The sequence below is a fragment of the Sturnira hondurensis genome, unplaced genomic scaffold (assembly GCF_014824575.4).
Source record: "Sturnira hondurensis isolate 20B ecotype Veracruz unplaced genomic scaffold, ASM1482457v3 Scaffold0018728, whole genome shotgun sequence".
Classification (NCBI taxonomy): Eukaryota; Metazoa; Chordata; class Mammalia; order Chiroptera; family Phyllostomidae; genus Sturnira; species Sturnira hondurensis.
In genome coordinates this window covers 3315776-3340458 of record NW_028091359.1, presented here as the reverse complement: position 1 = coordinate 3340458, position 24683 = coordinate 3315776, and the positions used below count along the sequence as shown (strand labels likewise).

At 38.0% G+C, this 24683-nt stretch overlaps 1 protein-coding gene across 1 annotated transcript in view; it reads left to right on the top strand.

The window, feature by feature from the left end:
- The first annotated feature begins 3236 nt into the window (after nt 1-3236).
- MED13 (mediator complex subunit 13) overlaps nt 3237-24683 on the top strand; it is a 104790-nt gene continuing 83343 nt past the window's right edge. Inside the window, exons 1-3 of the mRNA XM_037070072.1 lie at nt 3237-4040; nt 5834-6068; nt 18773-18941. Of these exons, the coding sequence (XP_036925967.1) occupies nt 3975-4040; nt 5834-6068; nt 18773-18941 (470 nt within the window). The 5' untranslated portion in view covers nt 3237-3974. The remainder of the gene's footprint in view (nt 4041-5833; nt 6069-18772; nt 18942-24683) is intronic.

Sequence of the window (24683 nt, the reverse complement as noted above, 5' to 3'; positions counted from 1 at the left end):
AATCTTTTTTAACATGGCCACCAAATAACTTTTATTGATTTATTTAGGTCTCATATTTCTACTGCAAAGCACTGCTCTAGATTCTGGGATTTTTGAGAGTCAGGTGGGGAGCATTAGTCCTAAGGTCAGATAGTGCTCTTTCCTGGACTTTCTCTGTCTCAGGTGAGGCAGCTCTGTTACTCTTCTGGAAAGGTAGGTGCCTCCCCTGGCCCGTTCAGAATGGAGTCCTTAAAAACAGAAGGAGTTAAAGAACAGGTTTAGATCACCAAGCAGATCCATATTTCAAAGAGTTGGGGACAAGGGGTGATTATCGACTCAAGGCAACATCTAGGATTCACGTTAACATTCTTGCTTAGCTACTCTCTTTTACTTGGGTTATCTCTTCTAACTGTCACAACCACTCTTAACATTTAGGTGCTGTTGTTACATACACATTTTACAAATGAGTAAATGGAAGTGAGGGAGTTGGCTGGTGTGGTGTGGCATTTGACCCCAGTCAGTCCCACCATCCAATTGCTGTACCCAGCAAGCTTGCGAGCTTCCTGTAAATCCTATGCCTTGTCCAACCTACACACGAACTGACACATACTAGATGGTCAGTACACATGTGCAGTAAAATGTACATATAGGACCATTCAGCCATTAGGATACATATGGAAAAGTCTGGAAGGAAATACATCAAAATATTAAAAGGTGGTGGATGTTATGGGTATTTTTTTTTGGTAATGCACATTTTTAAATTTTTTATCTTTACACATTTCTGTGCTTTCCAAACTTTTGACAATGTGCATATACTGTATTTAATTATGTTACTCTTTAAATCATACAAAATGTTATTGTAAGACAATGTAGGTGGTTACTGACATGTTCTCTGCACTGATATCACTCTGTTCTCCCCATGATGTTTCCGTTCCCCTCACAGGTGATGTCCCTCTCCCCAACTTCACTTCTCCATTCTCTCAGTCTCTCTTGCTTTTTCACTCCTCTCTCGCTCTCCCTTTGTCTCTATCTGTCCTGCTCCTTTTGGTGACCTTCTCTTAGGCTTTTCCTCTGGATCTTCCTCCCTTCTTGTCTCCTATCTCCCCCTTCTTTTGAGAAGATTGACATTAAAATGAAAGATCAGTCAAATGTTACTTTGCACCTGGTAAGTTTCAGGCAGATTCTACCTGCACCTGGAATCCTGAAGAAGGTGCTCAAGTTGGGGTGGAGGCGGTCAATGGAGACTGAGACCTCTAAAGAGGATGGCTATGTTTTGGATAAACTAAGAGGTGGGGGAGAACATTTCAGAGTGACAAAAGCAGTGAGAACAAAGGTCTGAGAATTTTCTCAGGGAAAGAGATGAGCAGAGGCTCTTACCTTGTTGAATCTGGGGATTGCTGTCTCCGGGTGCTGGCCTTTGGAGAGGATGTGGACCTGAGTTGATTTGAGTTCTTGGATTGAATTAGTCCTGGTTGTATAATTGACTTTGATATGTGGCTTTTAGATCTGAATTGGGTTTAATAAGATTTAACTGCTTCAAAGGGCTTTATAAGAATTCATTTTATCCTTTAAATCTGATTTCAAATGCTACCTGCTTTGAGATGCCTTCTTTGACTTTGGTGCTCCTCCAGAGCTCTCATTGTGCCATGGTGGGTACATACCTTATTCAAGCAATTAACTCCACTGCATTTCATCTTACTCTGTGGGAAATGGTTCCTTTATTGCCTCTCTTCAGTAATCTCAAGGATCAGGCAGATATCTTATTCATATTTGTATCAAGGCGCAGCACAGACTAGCAACACACTCAGTTGAGCACATGGGTGCTTAATAATAATTTTAAAAAGTATATTAATAGCTAACATTTAGTAAGGACTGTGGCAAGCCCTGTACCTACACTGTTTCACTCACTGGACACTTTAGGAGAAAAGTACTTTTACTCACCCCATTTTACAATGAGAAAACTGAGAGTAAGAGAAACTAATTTGATCTACAGCCAAATTTGATTCAAGATCAACCAGTAAGCAGTAGAACTTTTTCTACAGGCTTTTGGGTTGAAGATCTGGGCTCTTAACCACAGAGATGAATGAATGAACGAATGAGAAATGCTTTTCATTCCGTGGCTGAAGAAGTGACATGGAAGTGTCCACCACTTATTTTACAGAGGCACTTATGATTCAAAATTATGGTAAGTCCTAACTCACTGATGTTTTTAACTTTTGAATCACTTTTGCCCTTTCCTTCTTCCTTTCTCCTCACCGCAGTCCCCGCCCCCCTTTCTTCTTTCCTCTCTAAAACTCTCAGGAAAAATCTTGCAACTCCTATATTGAAATATAATCCAGGCAAGAACTGAGTGTTTCCTGGAGAAGGAAACTAACATTTTATTTGGTTCCTGCTTCTTGCCATTCATTCATTTGCAAATTTACAAATATCAGGCTCCTACTCTGTGCTGGAACCTTTTGTTGGCACTACAGATAGAGCAGTAAACAAAAGAAAGTCCCAGTTCCGACAGAGATTACACTCTAGTGGGCACTTTCAGTACACTGGTTCACTTACACTCTTCCTAATAACCACATTAGGTAACAATGACAACAATAATAGATCACTATTAACAATGCTTATCCGTGCCAGGCACTGGGCTACCATGTTTTGTTTGTAGTAATTCAGTTATCACAATAATCCTGTGAAGTAGGGGTTATGTTTTCCCCATTTTACAGGTGAGGACATTGAGACACAAAGAAGTGAAGTGACTCGTTCAAAGTTCGAACCCAGTGAATGTGGCTCTAACTCCCAGACTCTGAAACACAAGGTTATATTGTTTCTTTCACGTTTCTTTCTTAATAGCACAACTTTTAAGCGTCTGAGTCCTAGCTCAGATCATCTGACTCCCAAGCCCAGGGGTTTGCTCTGCTTCCCAACGACCGCGTGAAATAAATGAGAATGCTTTGGAATTTTTGCAACACTGTCTCTTCCAAAGAATTCAAATTGCTTTCCACGTAATTCTCAGATTTCTGATGTGAACCCTCTTGAACTGTCAATTCCCCAGCAAGGAGAAACACAGGGCCAGTGCCAAGGGTCACCTTACACTGGCCGGGGCACCCAGCAGATGGCGCTATCTTAGTAGACACCAGCTGGCTGCCCGGTCCCCGGGGCTCACCGCCTCCGCCGAAAGCTTCCCGGTCCTCCCTCACTCCCTTCTCTCTCCCCCTCCCCACGGAGCCCGGGCCCACGTGACCCCAAGGCGGCCAATGGGCGAGCAGAGAGGGCGAGTTGGTCCCTGTGGCCGCCATTAAAGCGTAGGGAAAACCCGTGAATTCGGATTAAAGGGGGAAAAACACCGCCCGCTGGGCCCACAAAATGGGGGAGACTATGGCGTCCCGGCGGTGAGGCTGCAGGAGAGCAGACGTTAGGCCAGCTTGGCCCGGGGACTACACGAAGACACAGTCAGGGAATGGTCTGAGCCCGCAGACACCGCCACCACCTCCGCCACTGAGGAGACTAGGCTTAAGGACATCGCCGCTGCCGGGCCGGGGGCCTGGGCTTCTCTCCGGTGCTCGCCCTTCCCGCCCCTCTGCGGGCTCCTCCTCGCCCGGGAGAACCCTCCAGGGCTTGGGCGCTTCCCCTCTCGGACTCGATTTTAATTATTTATTGTGTAATTTATTATTTTTTCTTGTGAAGGGACCCACATCCTCGCTGTCCCCCAGAGAGGGACGAACGTCCGCGGCGGCCGCAGTCCGGCCAGTGGGGCGAGAGCCCACGGTCCTCCCGCCTCTGGCCCGCGGCCCCGGGCGGCTGGGTGCCGGCTGGGCGGCGGGGGCTGCTCGCGGCGGCGGGGGGGTGGGTGGGGAGGACGGGCGGCCCGGCGGCCTCCTCTTTCACTGTCCCTCGAACCAGCACCCCCCCGCCCTCCCCGGTGTCTGTGTTTCTCTCTCTGGTCGGAGGCGGCGGTAATGGCGGATGGTGGGTTGTGGCGCCGGCGGCGGCTGCTGTGAGGGACGATGAGTTCCTCCTTCGTGCCGAACGGGGCCAGCCTGGAAGATTGTCACTGTAACCTCTTCTGCCTGGTGAGTGCCGGGGCCGCGGGCGGGGACCGCGGCGAGCGGGGCGGTGGGGGAGGGGGCCGCGAGGTGCGCCCTTGGGCCGTGGGGGAGGGGGTCCGGGTCTGATCCCGATGCCCGAGTCCCCCGGCTAGGCCCTGCCGGCTCCGGGGGCCGCGTTCGCTCACCCTCCGTCCTGCGCTCTGTTTTGGGAGAGTTGGCTTTTTTCCTTGTCTCGCTTCTGACCGCCCCCCCTTTCAGTCTTCAACTTGGGCTGCTTATCTGGCAGGACACTAACATTTCACTCCGTGCGTCTTGCTTAACTGTTGCTTTTCTCCATGTATCCTGTCTTAACACTTAACATTATTGCCCATTCTCCCACTGTCTTTATGTTTCACTTTAGGAGTTTGTTTCCTTCAGTAGACAAGACCCCAGAACTTAGGCACTTAAAAAGTCTCTTACATACACTTTTTCTATGTAAGTCACACTGACAGGTTAGTTTCAGCCTTCGGTGACTTCAGATTTCAGTAAAAACCAGTTGATGCCATTTCATACGTTTCTCTTTAAACTTTGAAAACAGTTTGCAGTTTGACAATTTCTAGCCATCATTTATTAGAACATTGTTTGTGTGATATGTTTATATGAGAACGGAACGGACAAATGGAGGAGGTGCTCTAGTTTTGCACTAAACATTTCTGTATTTGTGTTTTTCTTGCGCGTTTAGAATTTTGCGTGGAACAGCCTGTTCCACGTTTTATTGAAAAGTCCGGGGAAGCTGGCTGTAGGGGTGACAATTGTGTAGGTTGGCCCAGGTCCGGGAGCATCCCACCTGTTTGACTTTAGAAGTAGCAACTGTTGCAAATACTTAGTCCTCAATTGGACAGTACTTTAGTTTCATTACTGTTTTAAAGTTTCGGTGGCTTTTCTTTTCATTTTCACTGTGCTTTGAAAAATACTAAGAGTGTATGTGATAGGTAAGTGAATTGAGTGGGCGGAGCACAACTAGTTGGCAAGTGTAAACTGCCAGTCATGTATCAGCAGTTTCATTTCTGGCACCTATACTTTGCACTTTTAAGTTAAATTAAAGAATTACTAAATTCCCTCTGTCGGATTTTTTTCCAGATGCTAAATTGCCATGTTTAATGCCCTTTCCCCATGGCTCCCCCCCCCCCCCGTACAATGTCCTTTAATCAGCATCTCTCCAGATGTAATAAGACGTAAGGCAGGTTTTACGTTTCTGTCTTCTCTGGCTCAGTCTATTTTTGGTGCTTTTGGGATCAGGTTCTTTGAAGATAGACTAGAACAAATCTGACAGTTCTTTGTGAGTAGCTATTTGACTTCCTAAAAGGGATATGTGAAGAATTAACAAGAACTTTTTGTTATAGTTCAGACTTCTGTAAAGATGGAATGAGAGTCTTTAAAAATTAATTTTCTGTTACAAGTTTGACACCAAGGAACAAATGTGACCGGTTAGAATAGAACTTAGTATAGAGAGGAAATGTTTACTCAACGTGCAGTATTAAATACATGTTTATATTTTTTGCTATTACATTTCTTTTATTTTCCCTTGACGCACATTTCTTGACTTGCTGTTCAGTGACATAGTAAGTGACATGCCAGTGTTAATTTTTAAGCTGTTTTTTTTCCCTTAAATTTTTGGTTGTTGTGTTACCAGAATTAATAAGCATTTTTTGTTAATCTGCTTTCAGTATCTTAAGCATATGTTGGAAAATTGTAATGTCCTAATGAAATAAGCGACTTTGTAGTGAATACTTTTGACTTTGTGCAGTAATAAAAAATTCATCCTTTCTTTTCTTCAGGCTGACTTAACAGGAATTAAATGGAAGAGATATGTATGGCAAGGCCCAACTTCTGCCCCTATTCTGTTTCCGGTGACAGAAGAAGACCCCATTTTGAGCAGTTTTAGTCGCTGCCTTAAGGCAGATGTACTTGGTGTTTGGCGGCGAGATCAAAGACCTGGAAGAAGAGAATTGTGGATATTTTGGTGGGGTGAAGACCCCAATTTTGCTGACCTTATTCACCATGACTTAACAGGTGAAAGCAACTTAATCATTTCTTGCTAATAATACAGCAATGTCATATACTTTTCCTGAAAATCATTTATATTAAGAATTATTTTGTGGTACAGTTATGAAGCCAGATAAAATTTCAGCTTCATGTTTTACTTACTGTGATTATTATTATTGTTATTTTTTTTACTTGAAGTATCCATATTGTGGCGGGCTTTTAAAATTTTAATAACCTTTCACCACTCAGCTTTTTCATGAATTTCTCATAGACAGGGCCTAAGAAAGGCATGTTACATCTACCTAAGAAAAATGATATCAGGATGCATGAAATTCCTAACAAAGTCTTAATACTTTTGAAGTCATGTGTAGCTCAACTTTGAGTCAGTTCTGCCACTGCTGTCTTCTGTATGAATATGCAGACAGTTGTAGGAGTATCTAGAAATGTAACTTTCTGATGTGTTTTTTAAGACATGTAGTTAATTTGTTATTGTTATTTGTTATTTTACCAACATGAAGACATGTTAACTTGGTTATTCTTGGAAAGTGATTATTTTAAATACTGTGGCATCAAAGACTTATCATTAATATGAGAAGAGTGCCAGTTTATTTAGCTTTTTAGGATGTTAGGGTCATAATCTAAAAAAGTTACACAGAAATAATTTTATGAGCAAATCATTAAGATTTCTTCCATCTTATTTTCTTGATTTAGGTCCAAATGATACTTTAGAAAGGCAAACTGTAGCTCTCCAAGGAATTACTTACGTACTTTAGATTGTAAGAGTCAGTGTAAACTGAATCTTTGATGGTAGGAATGTAAATGATTAGTTGTTTTCTGCAGGGTACCAAAGACTTCAGTGAGATGTTTGATGATTCTTGCCAGGTAAATTTAGTATTGTTAGATTACTGAAAAAAAGTGTTGTTATTTGAAATTGAGTATGCCAAAGTTTCTATTTTTATCTATTTGATCTATAGGACCTATTTTATTTTTGGAGGTAATGTAATCCAGGTGACTATCTAAAGCACTTAGACAAATTTTTGTGCATGAATGCATGTGTTACATGTATTACGTTTTTTTTTTTTGATGGCTGCTTTTCACATTCTGCTGAACAGTCCCTTCTTGTTAATCTTTATTTTTGAGTGTGGTTGCAATTCTTTTGTGATAAATGTTTTTTTTCTACCTTTCCTAATAAGATCTCTGCTAGAGAGTCTGGCCCTTAGTTTTAAGTATGTAATGTATTCTTAAATATGTAAAATGATGTGTTGGTACATATATATGTACTCATATATGATTATGTATATCTCATAATATAAAATTCCTTTCCACATCTGCAAGATGATCCTTTCTAATTGTCATATCAAAAGCCAAGCCTGCTTACTTCCTTTGCCTTTCATTGACTTGGGTATGCTTATTTTCTCTCTTTTTTAGGTGGTATAAAAACTACTACCTTACTAAAATGTTTGAAGACTTTTAATATCGATAAATGGTCTATGAACTATAAATAAGCTCAAATTGTTGATAAACTACAATTCCGTCTCAGAGGCTTCAGTCTTCTTAGTAAAGTTGGCAGGGCATCCAAACAGACCATTTTTCCTCCCAGATTCTATGAAATACATTTTGTGGAATCAAAGATAATTTTAACAGATATGTAGTATTTAGTTTTATTGTAGTAGGACTAATGTTTTGAAAGTTGAAAGCATATTAAATAAATGTCAGCTGATTTAGTGTTTATTAAAAAACTATGTCGATATCTTTCTAAGTTTCATGTTATGAGTTTAAATGTTTTCTTTTGAAACTGAGTTACAGTTTAAAACATTTCTCTAGTTTAATTTTTAGCATAATTTTAAAAAGTGATACTTCTACTTTAAAATACTGATTTTGAATGTGAATTAAAGTAATTTTGGAAGAATAGGTGTTACTGGTCAGATTTTGCCGAATGCCATTGAATGGTAAGTAACTTGTACATATTTATCAAAGTGAAAGCAATTGAAATAGTAGACCACAATATATTAGGAGTGGTATATAATCATATATTTGGTATTCCAAAGCTTGTCCTGTAATGTTTTAAAATAGTTGTATAGTCAGTGTGTTTATATAATGTTCTAGATTTTTTTTTTAAACCTGTCATTTACTTTAGAATGCTGTTACTTAAATCAACTTGTCTTAAAGAATAGTGAGGTCTTTTCAGATGGAGTTTGTCTTGCCCTTTGCCCCAGGGACACAGTCTGCCTCCCTTTTGGGGTAATTAGTCTATGCCTCTGTCTCTCTAGCTAACCCATTTTCATTTCTTCCCATCTGTGGCACTCTATTTCCTTCTTTTAAGCTCCCCTGAGAAAAGAGCATCTGGACAGTAGGGATGGCATCAGCTGCAGGAGGCAATCGTGTGTTCCAAGTGGAGGTGTAGCACTGAGGAAAGGGGAACCGGAAGGACCCAGGTGGTAACTAAAAAGCTGGTTAATTTAGTTTGAGGTTGCTCCTCAGTGTGGTGTCCTTCTGTTTGGTTCAGCAACTACCACATCTTGTTATTGAAATGTTTGTAATGATGGTGATAATATTGTTCTTGTTGGGGAAGGAGAGAAGGCATTTTGTTTTGCAAAGATAAGAATTCCCAGTTTTTCTTATTAACTGGAATGTTCAATAGTGAAAGTACAGAATTGCCTTTGCTTAACCCCCGTATCACCTTTGTGTCGTCCATAGTGTATTTTTATTATTCATTTATTTAAAAAATTTTACTTGTTGTTCAAGTACAGTTTTCTGTCTTTTACTCCCATCCCAGCCCACCTCCCAGCATAGTGTATTTTTAAAAGTAAACTTTTTGTTGTAAAACAGTTTAGATTTATATAAAAGTTGCAAAGATAATATAGACAGCTCCTATATAACCTTACCCAGTTTCTCTTGTTAACATCTTACATTAGAATGGTACATTTTGCCCTGGTGGGTATGGCTCAGTGGATTGAGTGCCAGGCTGCGAACCAAAGGATCACTGGTTCGATTCTTAGTCCAGGGCACATGTCTGGGTTATGGGCTAGGTCCCCAGTTGAGGGTGCACAAGAGGAACTCACACATTGATATTTTCTCCTCTTTCTTCCTCACTTCCCCTCTCTCTAAAAAATAAATAAATAAATAAATAAAATATTTTTTAAAAAGAATGGTACATTTTCACAACTAATGAACCAATATTAATACATTAGTATAAACTAAGTTCATACTTTACTTGAAATTCCCTTGTTTTTACCTAATAACCTCTTTCTATCCTGTGATCTCATCCAGGTTACCACATTCCATTTGTCATGCCTTCTTAGGCTATTCTAGACTAAGACAGTTTTTCAGACTTCCCTTGTTTTTGATGATCTTGACAGTGTATTTTAAATTTCTGCCTGTCTCTTACATCATCTAGCACATGTTTGGGTCACTTTCATTTCATATTTAGTTGATGTGCAGAGATAGAATATAAACCTGTTTATATTCTGATCGCTGATTGGTAAAATTGCTGATCGGTAAAATCAGCTACAACAAACCAAATCTGATTTGATACATACTTTAAACCCTTAGTTAACTTATCTTGTAGTTGTAGTCTATAGTGATTAGTAAGACCTGTTTAAAAACTTTAATACTTTGCAGTACTATTTGCAAAACGTGATGATTTTTGGGTCAGGATTTGTGCTAACTAGTATTGGCTTAAAGTATAATATTCCAAAAAGATCCATGTTCAAAATAATATCCCTTGAATCCCAATGCTAAATGGCTTTTATAAAAAAAAAAAGGAAAGAAAACCCCAAAACTTTTTGCTCTGCTCCCTCTATCTAGAGATTGGATAGTTGAATCAATATCCATATGTTTTGACAGAAAAAGAATTAGGGAACAAACCCTGATTGCAGCCTTCTGAATTTTATTTGTTCTTTGAATTTAAACTTTGTAGCAGACCTGTTTAGTGCCTATATGATAGAAGTGAAAATTGGTGGTGGGAAAATTTTAGTGTAGTCGCTCTGGTCTCTGTAGTGGGTAGGACTGATTGGTTCTTTCAGATGCACTGTTAGTTTTCTTTAAAGCAAATTGTTTCATTAACATAAGTATATCCTTGAAGGAGAAAAGTTTTCTGGGTATTTTTATTCTGTGCCTTAACATTTTAGGAATTTTATTGTCATCATTGACTTTTAGTCTTCTCTTTAAAAGAAATAACAGAAATAAAAACTAAGATGCTCCTTCTCCTAATGTTAGCATCTTAAATAAAAAATCACAGTAAGCTAGAGTGTGATGAGACTCCTTGAGAAAAGTGATAGCTTAAGAACTGAAAAACAAAACTCAGAGCAAAAAATATTTGCTATTTTTCCTATATCCTGTGGTCTACATATGGGATTTTAGCAACATGTTCAAATATCAGGTTGGCTAAAAAGTCCATTTTTTCCATGAAATAAAGGACACATTTTTTGTTTTCACCAATAACTCTATTGATTAGGATATTTTAAGTATGTTGGCTATATCCCACTATTGGCTTCTTGTGGGTAGAGGCCAGTGGTGCTGCTAAACGTCTTCCAGTGCATAAGACAGCCCCACAGCAAAGAAATTTTGGCCAAAATGTCAGTCATACCAAGAAACTTTGCAAACCACTTTTGACAAGTTAACTCAGTCACAGCACCTTCTCCATACACTGCATACATCTTGTATTTGTGTGTTTACCCTTGTAGAATTGATAAAGCATAATACGCTGAACATGTTGCATATTTTCCTCCATCTTCAATATGAAAATGGCTGCACGAAAACACCAATTTTGATAATTTTTTAAATGCACACTGGTATGACAGCTGTCATAATACAATCTAACAAAATTGTTTCAAATGGAAGTTAGACAAGCACTACAAGAGCCTTCTTGCAGAAGAAACTAAACAAACTTTTTGGCCAACCCAATACTTCCATTATGCTGGAAATTCATCATAGTGCTGATGGGCCCACATTAAATGGGCCATTGGTTAGTCTTAGTTCATTTTGGATGCTTCTTATTGAAGGATATTAATTATAGTGAAATTTAATCTTAAATTCAACTGAAATGAACAGTACTGACAGATAAACAGCAGTCAAGTGTAGAAATCTACAAACTGAACAATTGTCTTGTGCTCCAAGTAACCTGGACAGTTAATTCATTTCTGTCTTCTGTACCTTAATTTACTTATGACCCAATTTTTTATATTGGCTAATCATCTAGGGACAACTTTGTTTGCCCTGTTTCTTTTGTGTACTGTCCATTTTGAACAAGAAACTGTGTCTTTCAAGTCTTCAAAAATGGTCATTAACATATTAAGCTGTTTTTAAATCCAAGTTAGTGTTTCTCATTTGCCATTTCTCAATGGTGCTGCCAGCTTAAGGCTCTAAGTAATATTTGTTGAATGAATGGCTTATGAATGGACAGTTATTGTTCAAGACAAACACTGAACTAGACAGTTAAACATTTTTCTTTATTTCAGGAAATATGTGGTATTTCCTACCATGATAATTTTGACCCATTCATTAATTATTAGTGTATGTTGCATTTTGATAACTTGTGAGAATTGTTTAGGAAAAGATTCCTTCTCTGCCAGCTTATCACTGTGGAGATATTTAAAGATGTCGTGTTTTAGGAAAAAATATTGAGTACAAGTACTAGTACTAGGTTTATCAGCTTTTTTGTATTTTGTTTGTTGCCCCACTCAGAGTATTATTTTGATGACTTACCACATACTTTGGTATCATTATAATCTGTATCCTCAGAAAAAAGTATTTTATGGTAATCATATTTAGCATTTGGACTTCTGCATTGTTCAAATAAATACTTGGTAAAAATAAGTAGTAGAGATTAAGAGTTCTAATACTAATAGTAACGGAAGAGTATTAAAAATGCAGAACTGAAACTGTTTTCTCTGGGGATACAGATCATAGAGGAGGAAGACATTTATTTAAAAGCATTAAGCAGACTTTTTCCATTAGGCTATGGTTGATTAAATTCAGAGAGATTTGAATTTAAAGATTTGTCATGTGTTCCTCTTTCCTTCCCTTTCCTAATACACTGCTGGTGTTGAGATTCAAGGACTTGTTTTAATCACTGTAAGAGTTACCTATCACTGTTTTGGTTGTACCATTTCATTTTTCATATCTCTGAACAGTATGTAGAGAAGGATTTTTATTAGTACTATAACATCAGGATATTAGAAGCTTGGCTTAGTAGGCTTTTTGTTTGTCAGTGATACCCCCATCCCTTTTAGACTTTTTATTGAGTGTTATTAGGACTTAATTCTCATTATTTCCTCAGCAATGAAAAGTGAAATTATATTACTTTAGTGTAATTGTTGCTTAGTTACTTGCCACATAGGTGAAGATGTACTTCAGAGATTTGTTGGCTTTAGAAAACCCGGACAGGTGGTCTGTTTTTGTTTTGTGCATAATCCTCACTTAGTGTTGATGAGAATTGTGGCCATTTGAGGATATAATGTAAAATGATTAAACGGTATTGTTCTTAAATCATTTAACTACAGACTTAACTGAAATGGATTTATTTAAATGAATAAAACTAAAAAATCAGAGTTTTATGTGAAAATTTATATGTTATTGTATAACAGCCTTTACTATGCCAAATTTTTTTTTATTTACTCATTTGGGGAAGAAGACAAATTCAGTCTAAGGTTTTAAGTGAGTAATTTTCTGATGAAGTTTATAGTGACTGTATGATATTGATATGTAATGGTAACAGTGTATCTTGGATCTTTGATGCTTCAAAACCTGGAAGTAGTTAGAAAAAAGATTTTGGTAAAGGCTACTTGTGTGGGACAAATGTTATAATCATTGTTCTGCATAAAAGGTCAAGATTTTTGAGGTAAAAAAGCAACATAAATAAAGTATACTAAAATGATTATAAAGAAGTGAAGAGTTGAGAGATATTTCCAGCATAATCCTCTGAAATTAAGAACATGTGTATTTTTAGTCACAAGTCACGTAATTTGATGTAAAACTCTTTTTTTATCCTTACCTGAGGACATTTTTCATGGCTTTTAGAGAAAAAAAGGAGAGGGAAAAATATTCATGTGAGAGAGGAGCATCAGTTGGTTGCTGCCCATACATACCCATACGGGGGATCAACCCACAGCCTAGGTGTGCGCCCTGACTGGGGATTGAACCTCAGACCTTTCGGTTATGGGATGATGCTCCAACCAACTGAGCCACATCAGCCAGGGCTAGGTAAAACGCTTAATGTAGCTATTTAATTTTGAAATTATAGAACCTGATTAAACTGAAAGCAGATTGAGTGAGAAAGATTCATTTTTTAAAGTATATTTTATTGATTGTTATTACAAATGTTCCAGTTTTTCCCCTCTTGCCCCCCTCTGCCTGATACCCTACTTCCCTCCAGCAAGCCCCTCCCCCACTTAGTTCACATCCATGGGTCATGCATATAGGTTCTTTGGCTTTTCCATTTCCTGTACTATCGTTAACATCCCACTATTTTGTACCTATGAATTATGCTTTTTAATCCCTGCACCTTTTCCTCCATTCTCCCCCTTCCCCCTCCTCGCTGATAACCTTCCATGTGATCTCCATTTCTGTGATTCTGTTCCTGTTCTGGTTATTTGCTTTGTTTGTTTGCTTGCTTTTAGATTCAGTTGTTGATAGTTGTAAATTTGTTGCCTTTTTAATGTTCATAGTTTTGATCTCTTTCTCTTAATTAAGTCCTTTTAACGTTTCATGTAATAATAGCTTGGTAATGATGAACTCCTTTAGCTTTACATTGTCTGGAAAGCACTTTATCTGCCCTTCCATTCTAAATGATAGCTTTACTGGATAGAGTAATCTAGGTGGTAGTTCCTTGCATTTCATCACTTTGAATATTTCTTGCCAGTGCCTTCTAACCTGCAAGGTTTCTTTTGAGAAATCAGCTGACAGCCAGCCTTACGGGAACTTCTTTGTAGGTAACTCTCTGCTTTTTTCTTGCTGCTTTTAAGATTTCCTCTTTATCTTTAACCTTTAACATTTTAATTATGTTGTGTCTTGGTGTGGTCCTTTTTGCGTCCAACTTGTTTGGAACTCTGTGCTTCCTGGACTTGTGTGTCTGTTTTCTTTGCCAAATATGGAAGTTTTCTTTTTCTATTTTTTCAGGTAAGTTTTTAATTTCTTGATCATCCTTTTCTCCTTCTGGCACCCCTGTGATTTGGGTATTGTTACTTTTGGAGATGTCTCAGAGTCTTCTTGTACTATTCTCATTTTTTTGAATTCTTGTTTCTTCTTTCTGTTCTGGTTGAATATTTGTTTCTATGCTCGAAATCGTTGATCTGAATCCAGCTTCCTTCAGTTCACTGTTGGTTCCCTGTAGGTTTTTCTTTATTTCACTTAGTGTAACCCTTCGTTTCTTCCTTTATGTTTCCGTACCCACTGAGCTCTTTGAGCATCTTGATCACGAGTGTTTTGAACTCTGCTTCTGATAGATTGTTTGTTTATCTCTGTTTCATTTAGTTCTTTTTCTGTAGTTTTGTTCTGTTCTTTCATCTGGGCCATATTTCTTTGTCTCCTCAATTTGGCAGCCTCCCTGTGGGTTTTTTGTTTGTTTGTTTTTGTTTTATTTTTCCTGTGTATTAGGTAGAGCTACTTTGACCCCCTGTAAAGTCACCTGTAACTTGTGTGGGGTAGAACTGTAGGTACTGGCCAGGGTAGGGTAACCTGCTTCACACTTTGTGGCTCTGCATGGTGGGGAGAGCTCATAGAGAGGATGGTGTAGCTGCCTGACCTTTGGGGGTTTGCCCCGCACGTGCCCTGTTTTCAGGCACTTCACCCACTCTCTGTATGTGAGTGGTGCCCTTCCAGCTGTTGCGCTGGTGTTGAATCCCAGAGTGGGTAGGTTTGCGTGCATTTTTAGACTGTGTGGGCATTTAAGTGAAGTTTCCTGAAAATCTAGCAGTTTCTTCCACTACCCCACCCCCCACTGATTTTTATAGCTAGAAATTATGCGGATTTATCTTCCTGGTGCTGGAACCTTGGGCTGCACAGTCTGCCCTGGGATTAGGATCACTTGCTCCCAAGGAATTCCTCCTGATTTTTATCTACCACACGTGAATGTGGGGACTACCTGTGCCCATTCCACCACGTATGCCTCTCTGTGCCACACTGAGTCTCCTTGCCTCTCTGCCCAGTCTCCACTTTTCTGCTTCTCCTACTAGTGTGGATGATTGTGACTTCTTTAAATCCTTGGTTGTCAGATCTCCGTACGGTTTGATTTTCTTAGAGTTCTTGGTGTTACTCTTTTTTAGATTTAATTGTAATTCTTTTTTGTGGTTGTGTGAGGAGGCACAAAGCGTGTCTACCTACGCCTCCATCTTTACTGGAAGTCCTTTTATTTTTTGTCTTAGCAACTCAGAAATATGTTTGTGATCCAGACCTTTATTTTTTTTATTTTTTTTAAATATATTTTATTGATTATACCATTACAGTTGTTCTATTCCCCCCTTTCATTCCCCTCCACCCGCACACTCCCTCCCCCACTATTCTCCCCCCCTTAGTTTATAACCAAGTGTCTCAATTTCTTTAGACTCTATATTTCCCCCACTATTCTCGCCCTCCCCCCTATCTATTTTCTACCTACCATCTATGCTATTTTCTGTGCCTTCTCCCCCCTTCTCCCCCTCCCACCCCCCTGTTTCTAACCCTCCATGTGTTCTTCATTTCTATGGTTCCACTCCTGATCTAGCTGTCCTCTTGGTTTGCTTTTGTTTTAGGTGTGGTTGTTAATAACTGTGTGTTTGCTGTCCTTTCACTGTTCATATTTTTCATCTTCTTTTTCTTATATAAGTCCCTTTAGCATTTCATATAATAAGGGCTTGGTGATGATGAACTCCTTGAACTTGACCTTATCTGAGAAGCACTTTATCTGTCCTTCCATTCTAAATGAAAGTTTTGCTGGATAAAGCAATCTTGGCTGTAGGTCTTTGGATTTCATGACTTGGAATACTTCTTTCCAGCCCCTTCTTGCCTGTAAGGTCTCTTTTGAGAAATCCGCTGACAGTCTGATGGGTACTCCTTTGTAGGTGACTGTCCCCTTATCCCTTGCTGCTTCTAGGATTCTCTCCTTCATTTTAGTCTTGGCTAATGTAATTATGATGTGCCTTGGTGTGTTCCTTCTTGGGTCCAACTTCTTTGGGACTCTCTGAGCTTCCTGGATTTCCTGGAAGTCTATTTCCTTTGCCAGACTGGGGAAGTTCTCCTTTATTATTTGTTCAAATAAGTTTTCCACTCGTGGCTGTTTCTTTCCCCCTTCTGGTACCCCTATAATCCGGATGTTGGAACGTTTAAAGATGTCCTGGAGGTTCCTAAGCCTCTCCTCATTTTTTTGAATTCTCATTTCTTCATTCCTTTCTGGTGGGATGTTTCGTTCTTCCTTCTGGTCCATTCCATTGATTTGAGTCCCATTTTCCTTTCCATCGCTATTGGTTTCCTGTGCATCTCCCTTCATTTCAATTAGTTTAGCCTTCATATATTCCTCTAATTTGTGGCTGTAATCTACCAATTCTGTGAGCATCCTGATAAATAGTGTCTTAAAGTGGGCTGGCAATCTGTTGGTCGCTTAGAGTTATTTGCTCTGGGACTTTGAGTTCCTCTTGCGCCATCTTTTGGGCTGTTCGTGCCTGTTAAGTAGCAGGATCGGAGCCCTAGGTTTTCACCAGAGCAGGGCAACTCAGTCACTGGGTTGTGACGTTGTGTGTGGGGGCGGGGTCAAAGAAGGACAATGGCTTCCCTCTGCCACCCGCTGCCGCAACCCCCACCGTCACCGCAGCCACCACCGTCACCAGGCCCACGCGTTTCGTTCCACTGCACTTGAGTGTGCCACCACCGTCAGCCCTCCACCACTGGGTTCGTCCCCTGGGGCCTGCGTGGTCCGTCTCACTGAGCGCGAATGTGCGACCTTGGTCAGTCTGCCCCGCACCCCGACAGGCTTCGGGCTGCCCGCGCGCCTAGCGCCTAGGTCGGGGGATCTGTCCGGCCTGACCCAGCTCCGCTGCTGGCTCCGCCTCTCTTACCGTCCCCATTGAACGGTTCGTGGCTGTTGGACTTCCATATAATTCCGTTTTCTGGTCTTTGGATGTGTCCTAGTTCTCCAAAACTTTTGTTGTAGTCAAACTTGGTTGTGGGAGAAGGCACAGTGTTTCCACCTATGCCTCCATCTTGGTGGAAGTCCAGACCTTTAAATAATTAAAACAATGTCACTATGTGCCACTTCCCTTTTCTCTTAGCTTGCTGTTTTCTTTAATAAAGTGAAACTTGTTAAGTCTTTAAATAAAACTATATAAAGATGTCTGTAATATAATAGAATATGAAGAACTTTTTCTATTTAATATTAATGCCAAATGTTAGTTTAAAAACTATTCTAACTCAAGTATTGTCATTTTCTAAAGCTTATCTCATTTTTCTTAACGCTTACCTTTTAAGATGAGACAATTAGTTGATTTGAGTTACTTGACTATAATTTAGGAAACACTTTAAAGAACAACATAAATTCTACATGAAACTGTGTAGTAGCACAAATTTCTTTTGCAGTTTAAAGTTCGGTCATGCCCTTTAGTTAATGTGTGTTCTGCCCATTTGTGCACGTTTTGAATATAAGCCATATATAATTTTTAATACATGTCTCTGCTTTTATTCAGAAGCATCATGTTTTTTTGTGTGTGTGTATAGTGTATACATTTCTAGTGTTGAATTAGTGTTGAATTGAAAGAAGATGACCAGTATTTATAAAATGTCTATAAAGGTATATAGGCTAGCCCTGGCTGGGTAGCTTAGTTGGTTAGAGTGTCATATGCCAAGGTTGTGGGTTTGATCTTTAGTCAGGGCACATTAGCAACTTCTATAAAAATCAATAATAATAATAATAGTGATAAATAGGTATGTAGCCTATAGAGAAGGGTAGTAAATTATATTTAAAGTAACAGTTTATAAAACATAAAAGTTAAAATGCTAAAGTAGTATATGTAAGTTAATTTGGGGTGGTTAATAAATTTGCTGGCAAAATTGAGGCTGTAGAGTTAGTAAAGATAGCTATAACTTTATATCAGAAGTGCCATTTAAAATTTAAGTTTTTAAATTTTTAAATTTATCTCCCAAGTAGAAGATCCTGTACTGATTCACAGGAGTCATATGGTTGAAATGAGACGTAAGGTGGCTGATAATGCACTGCTTATTAGGCTCTGAGCCAAAAGCTTCCTTTTTATTCTTCAATTATTTTTATAGGTGGACCATGTATTAGAATGCTGATGGGCATAAAATGTTTTGAATGTAATTATTAACTGGCTACTTTTTTTGGCACACTGGATGACTGACTGGAGGAATTAGGACAAAGTAACTAACAAGTGAACCAGTTTAGGAATTGGCTTCTTTATATAGATATAGAGTGTGTTTACTATTTCTCAGGTTATACACATGTCCTTTTCATTGATACAGAAACCAAATCATGGTATTTGCAATATAGCGTTACCTTTTCATACAGTGGAAAGATCATTTTCAGGTAATTTAATAGACTAAATGGCATTTAGGCCTTTTATTCCTTATAGGGTAATTTTGAAACCTGATATTTTAATGTCTAGAGATATATGGAAGTGATTATATCTCAGTATGCTGAGATGAAGTAGGGCTTATGTATTTAGTTTAAACTGTAAAACTTTTTACTCGGTTCTGAGTAGATATAGTGCCATTGCTTTACTTTCTGTTTCTTTTCATTTCTCTTGTAGAAGAGGAAGATGGGGTTTGGGAGAATGGACTTTCTTATGAATGCCGTACTCTGCTTTTCAAAGCAGTTCACAATCTCTTGGAACGGTGTTTAATGAACCGGAACTTTGTACGTATTGGCAAGTGGTTTGTAAAGCCTTATGAGAAAGATGAAAAACCTATAAATAAAAGGTAAGCTATCTTATTTAAACTCTCACTTGATATTTCCTTAGGTTTGTCAATTTTTATGGCGCTACGTAAAATGTGAACTAGCACAAGCTAATATATTAACAGACATATTTAGAAGGTTAATTATGGCAAAGTACTATAAGTACTCAATTTTCTTTGACCACTTTGCCCTTTCTTTTACACATTTTAAGAATTTTGCAGTGTGAGTAAGCTGTGTGTCAATACAGCTTAATCTGTATTGAAATTGGTCTAAGTTTTATTCTGGGATGATAGAAAAAAATGTGCGATGAAAGCAGAAGCTTATGCATTTGTTATTTTTTTTAGTTTTAGTGGAAATGTATATTCATGGTATTCTGTTCAGTAACATTAATACTTGTTAAATACAGTGATCTGTAGTTATGTTTTGGGTTGAATTAACTTTTTACATTCCCAAATGTCTCATTTTGCTTTAAAGTAATTTAAGTTTTTGTTTTTCTGTAAGACATGTTTACTCTTGGTAGTATTAATAATTTTCTTGAACTTTGAATTAAGAAAATTTGGGACATTAATTTGTAGAGTAGGTTTTACATGGAGGCAGAAGACTAAGATACCTTCCTTTCCCCTGTAATTAAAAGCTTTAGGTTATTATAATTCTCTGTGATTTACATAATATAAGGCACAATCTGTTAGAAGATTCAGTTTCAAGTAATTGTTGAAATACTGAGGCTTCAAGAGAGATGAAATAGTGATAAGATGGGATGTGGAAGAAGAGAAAAGTGAAGGAAATTTACTAGCTTTTGCTGAAAGATGTGAAGATACGAAGTAAACGTTTGGTGGTTATTGTAATCATTGAGATGCCATTTTTTATGTCATATGTGCACATCTTTTTTCATGTACATGTAAGAGTTTTTTCACACTTCCATTTCTACTTTTAGTAGAATGGATGAGCAGATAAGCCTGGACAAATCAAGGATCTTTCATGTTTTTCTTTTTTGAAAATCAAAAGAAACCTTTATTGTCAGCAAAATGACTATACAAGTTTGGAATGCATTCAGTTGCAAATGACAAAAATCCAATCTGCCTGGCTTATGTAGGAATTGATTTTTCTCAATAGCAAGGAGTCTGGAGGTAAATAGTTCAATACTGGTGGTACATCTTTTCAATAATGTCATCAAGGACTTAGGTTCCCTGGAGTTTTCTGATCTGTCATCTTTAGCCTTTGACTTTTCTTCTCATGGTCCCAGTGGATGTCATACCTCCAGGCTTTGCTCATGGTGGATTTCAGGCTGGAAGAGGAAGGAAGGGAAGGAGTAAGAAGGGAGTTGACCCTGGGATCAGAAAATAGATTTACTTCTAAAAAATTTAGCTGACATATCATTGCCTATGCAAAAAGAAACTTTGTTTTATGTGGGAACATTGCCCCGCTGAACAAAATAAGACTTTTGGTTAGTAAGAAAAAATGGAGACTGGATATTAGGTAAGTGGCAATTAGAAGAGGAAATAGATACCAGGTAGGCAATTAGCAATGCTCAGTATATACATTTATATAAGTTTAAGAAATCAAACAGATTAACAAGATTTAAAATGAACAGCTGTAGTCCTGAGCCCTATTAGATGTTTCTCAGAGGCAGTCCCTTTTAATTCTTTTACGTTTATTTTACTTCATCTGTTAAAAAAATTTAAAAGCAAATAGCATAATTCTTGAGTTTTCAGTTATCTATTTATTCAGGATTAATCTATTGACTTTTTATTGATAGTTTAGATATTTTATTTCTAATACCCCCTATACCCAGCACTTGGTCATTGGCATACTTGTATACACTCTTTTCCCTTCCTCTCTCTTTCCTTGTCTTGCCAATATAGTCACTATAAGATTTGTTAAAAATAATACCTATTGTTTATATTATTATGGTTATATATTATTTAAAGCTGAGCCATACAGTGTAGTAGGATTCCATTCCATTTTTTGTGCAACTTTTTGTTTTCCCCAATTTTAATGATTATCTCTTTTTTCACTTAATTATCAATGTTAGGGGTTGATAGATCACCACCCCACAGGGCAAATGTAGCCTGCCACCATTTGTAAATAATTGTAGTGTAACACAAACATACTCACTCATTTATGGTTTATTTTATGCCTGCTTTCACACTATAGAAAAGTTGTATAGTTGTGACAAAGACAGATGACCCACAGAACCTACAATATTTAGCCTAAAATATTTATTCTATGGCTCTTTAGAGATAAAGTTTGCTGACTCCTGATATATGTACCTACTGGTAGATAATTCACACGTAGACCACCTTCCAGGAGTGTAAGTCTTCTCTCCTTCCTTGCCTTTAAGGAGTTTGTGTTATCTACTAGTTTCTTTTTTCCCTTTCTCTCTCCTGTTAACATCCATATTTGAGCCCTTCATTCTTCAGTTCCAATTTGGACTAGTTTTTCTCTAGGTCTGTTTCACAGTAGTCATCTTAGAAATTACCTTGTCTTATCTGTGTTGGAATACTTATTTCCTAGATCTTATATTTCCTTTTTTTTGTTTTAGTATTTTGGTAGTGGCCATCCACCAGTAGTTTCCTGAGAAGAGGAGGGGGTACATGAGAAGTAATATTTTTGGATCTCAAATGTTTGAATTACCTCCTTTTCTATTCTTAAGACTTCTGGGCACTAAAATACTGATTGGAAGTACAATGTATTGAGTAGCCATGAAGTTGCAGGCTTTAGTAGGGTAATTGGTTGGAGACCTGGCCATTTTTATTGGGGGCCTGTTGCCCGACGTTGTGTCTCCCCTCATTCCTACCACTTTGAATTAATCTTCTTTCCCACTGAAGGAGTCCTTCAGTGTCCTGACTAGAGTGTATAAACTTTGTTGTCAAAGTTTAGAGAAACTGTTAGGAAAAGGATACTATACTTGTATACTTATATTGGGGGTTACATGAATAGTATTTAAATTTTCACTTAATTTGTTTTTTTTAAATAAATCCACCTCAGGTGCATTCAATATCTCTGGGTGCTTGAGTCCCTCTGTTTCATCCATTGCAGAGAGCGAGTGCCTCTAAGTTGTCTACTGATCTGGAACAATGTAAAGAGCCTGGGGAAGTCTGCAGGCTCTTTAGGGTGCCTACAGGATGGAGAAGTGGATTGAGGAGTCAGACTTATTTATTTGAACTTTCCTTTTGTTTTTAGTTACTATATACCCACTTTCAGAGATACTATAGTGTCTTCAACTTCTGAAACTTTCTGGAATTCTGTGGTGAATTACTTTACATCTTGGCTTTCTCCCCATAGTCTTTATCTACTAAGTCAGTTACCATGTTTGCCTTTGCTTGCTAGCTGCCCAAATTTTGGGGCCATCTCTTGTCTCCTGCTGTCACTTCTACCATTCTCTTTGTCCTCCCCCTTACCCTTTACTGTCTATATAGGCTTCACAAAGAAGTAAAGGTAAGTGAATGTATTCACTCACCTTATGTGAGATATTGAAGGTGTCTTTATTTTTTCTTTTTTTTATGAAAGAAACCCTTAATAGGCTGTTAATAATAGAAAATGCAACTTTTTATATTGGAGAATTCCATGAATCCAATAGATTCTGCTTAGTTAACCACATAATTGAGCATAAGTGTTTTCTCATGGGCTAACCTATTTAAAAGGGGAGTTAAATTGAAATTGTGTTTTTTTTAGTGGGGTGGTACCAGAAATAGTATATGCTCTTTTGAATTATTCCTGAAGCATTACTGTACAAAACTGACTTTATCCAGAAACATAAATGCTGGGCCTCAAATCTTTTTTTCCAAGAAATTTTCCTGCCACCTCCCCTCCCTTTAGAAAAGCGAGTAGAAAAAATCAAGCAGCTGAGCCTCTCAAGTTCTTTTAATTATGATTTGGGACTACTTACTTTTCCATTGAATTCAGTGGAATGATAATGGGAAGGTGGTGGATCAAGATTGGATTGTAAATAATGCATTTTGGGGCCATTGTGAACTAAACCATTAAGGAGCATCATATCTACTATTTTTGTTTATTGATCAGTTGTATAAACATTCTTAAAAAGAATTAACACAGTTGTTGAGGAAAATTTGTACTGTGAAACTGGTTTGTTTGAACAAAGAAATGGTCAGGAATATTCTTCTTTCTCTTTTTTCCCCTTAAATATTGGCTTTCATCTTCTAATAATAATCTAGATTTCCATGTAGTTAATTGTCTGGTTAACTGTAACAGTTTTCAGAGACTGGCAGAGAGGAAACAATCAAATGTAGGGGTATAGCTAGGTTATCTGTAAAGAGCCCCTCAATATTAGGGCAAACACTCGAACAAACTTAAATAAGAAATTTAAAAGAATTAACTGATCTTCAGATATTTTGTTAAAAGAATGACCAGTTCTTTTTGTTTTTCTTGAATATTTTAGGTGTTTTCTTATATTGTAGAAAACCAATGTTTTCTTACATTGTAGAAAACAAAACCAGTTTTTGTTTTTCTTGAATAGTTTAGGTGTTTTCTTACATTGTAGTCATTATGTTTGCTAGTGAAATCACAGATAGGTAAATAGACTGTAATAATTATCAGTGGCTTACTGCAGGGTTGTTGGTTTTTTTTAGATTTTATTTATTTAATTTTAGAGAGAGGGGAAGGGAGAAAGAGGGAGAGGAATATCAGTGTGTGGTTGCTTCTTGCACATACCTGGGTTTCAGGCCAGGTCCCCTGTGGGGACCTCCACATCCCCCACAGGGGACCTGGCCTGAAACCCAGGTATGTGCCCTGACTGGGAATCAACTGGCGACCCTTTGGTTTGCAGCCTGGCACTCAGTCCACTGAGCTGTACCAGCCAGAGCTACTGCAGGTTTTAAATAGTCCCTTAGAAAAAGATGTTACAAACTTGTGATGTTTTAACACATTTGAATAAGATTATTTTGAAAAGAACTTTATTGTTTCTTTAGTTTGTTTGTCATATTGAATTAAATTTATTATAGCAATTTAGCTGAGTTAACAGTTAAATTTGTATATTTAGTAAGTGTTGAATAACTGCTTCTAGGAAGTTATGCAAGCTAGAGAGATATTTAAACTTTTTTAAGACAGCTAGTCCAGTATCTTACAGTATGTATTAATATAGGAGGCCTGCTAAGTGGCAGTGAGATAGTACAGGTATGTAATAAGTTAATAGGGAACATATTTTATTTTAATATGTACTTTAATTTTATCCCATTCCCTCAATTAAATATGTAGCCATATAATTTCTTTTTATTTCTATTTTATTTTTAAAATATATTTTATTGATTATATAATTATAGTTGTCCCAAATCCAGATTTTCCCTCTTTGCCCCTTTCTACCTGGTACCCCCAATTCTCTCCAGGAATTCCCCCTTACTTAGTTCATGTCCATGGGTCATACATATAAGTTCTTTGTCTACTCTATTTTCTGTATGGTTCTTAACATCCCCCTGCCTATTGTGTGCTTACCAATTTATACTTCTTAATCCCTGCACCTTTTCCCTCATTTCCCCCCTCCCCCTCCCAACTGATAACCCTCCATGTGATCTCCCTATCATTGATTCTGCTTCTGTTCTGCTCCTTTGTTCAGTTTGTCTTTTAGATTCACTTGTTTATAGTTGTGAATTCCTTCCCTTTTTAATATTTGTAGTTTTGATCTTGTTTTTCTTAAATAAGTCCCTTTAACTTTTCTTATGATAATGGTTTGGTTATCATGAATTCCCTTTAGCTTTGCCTTTTCTGAGAAGCACTTTATCTGCCCTTCAGTTCCACACTTGATCTTAGCC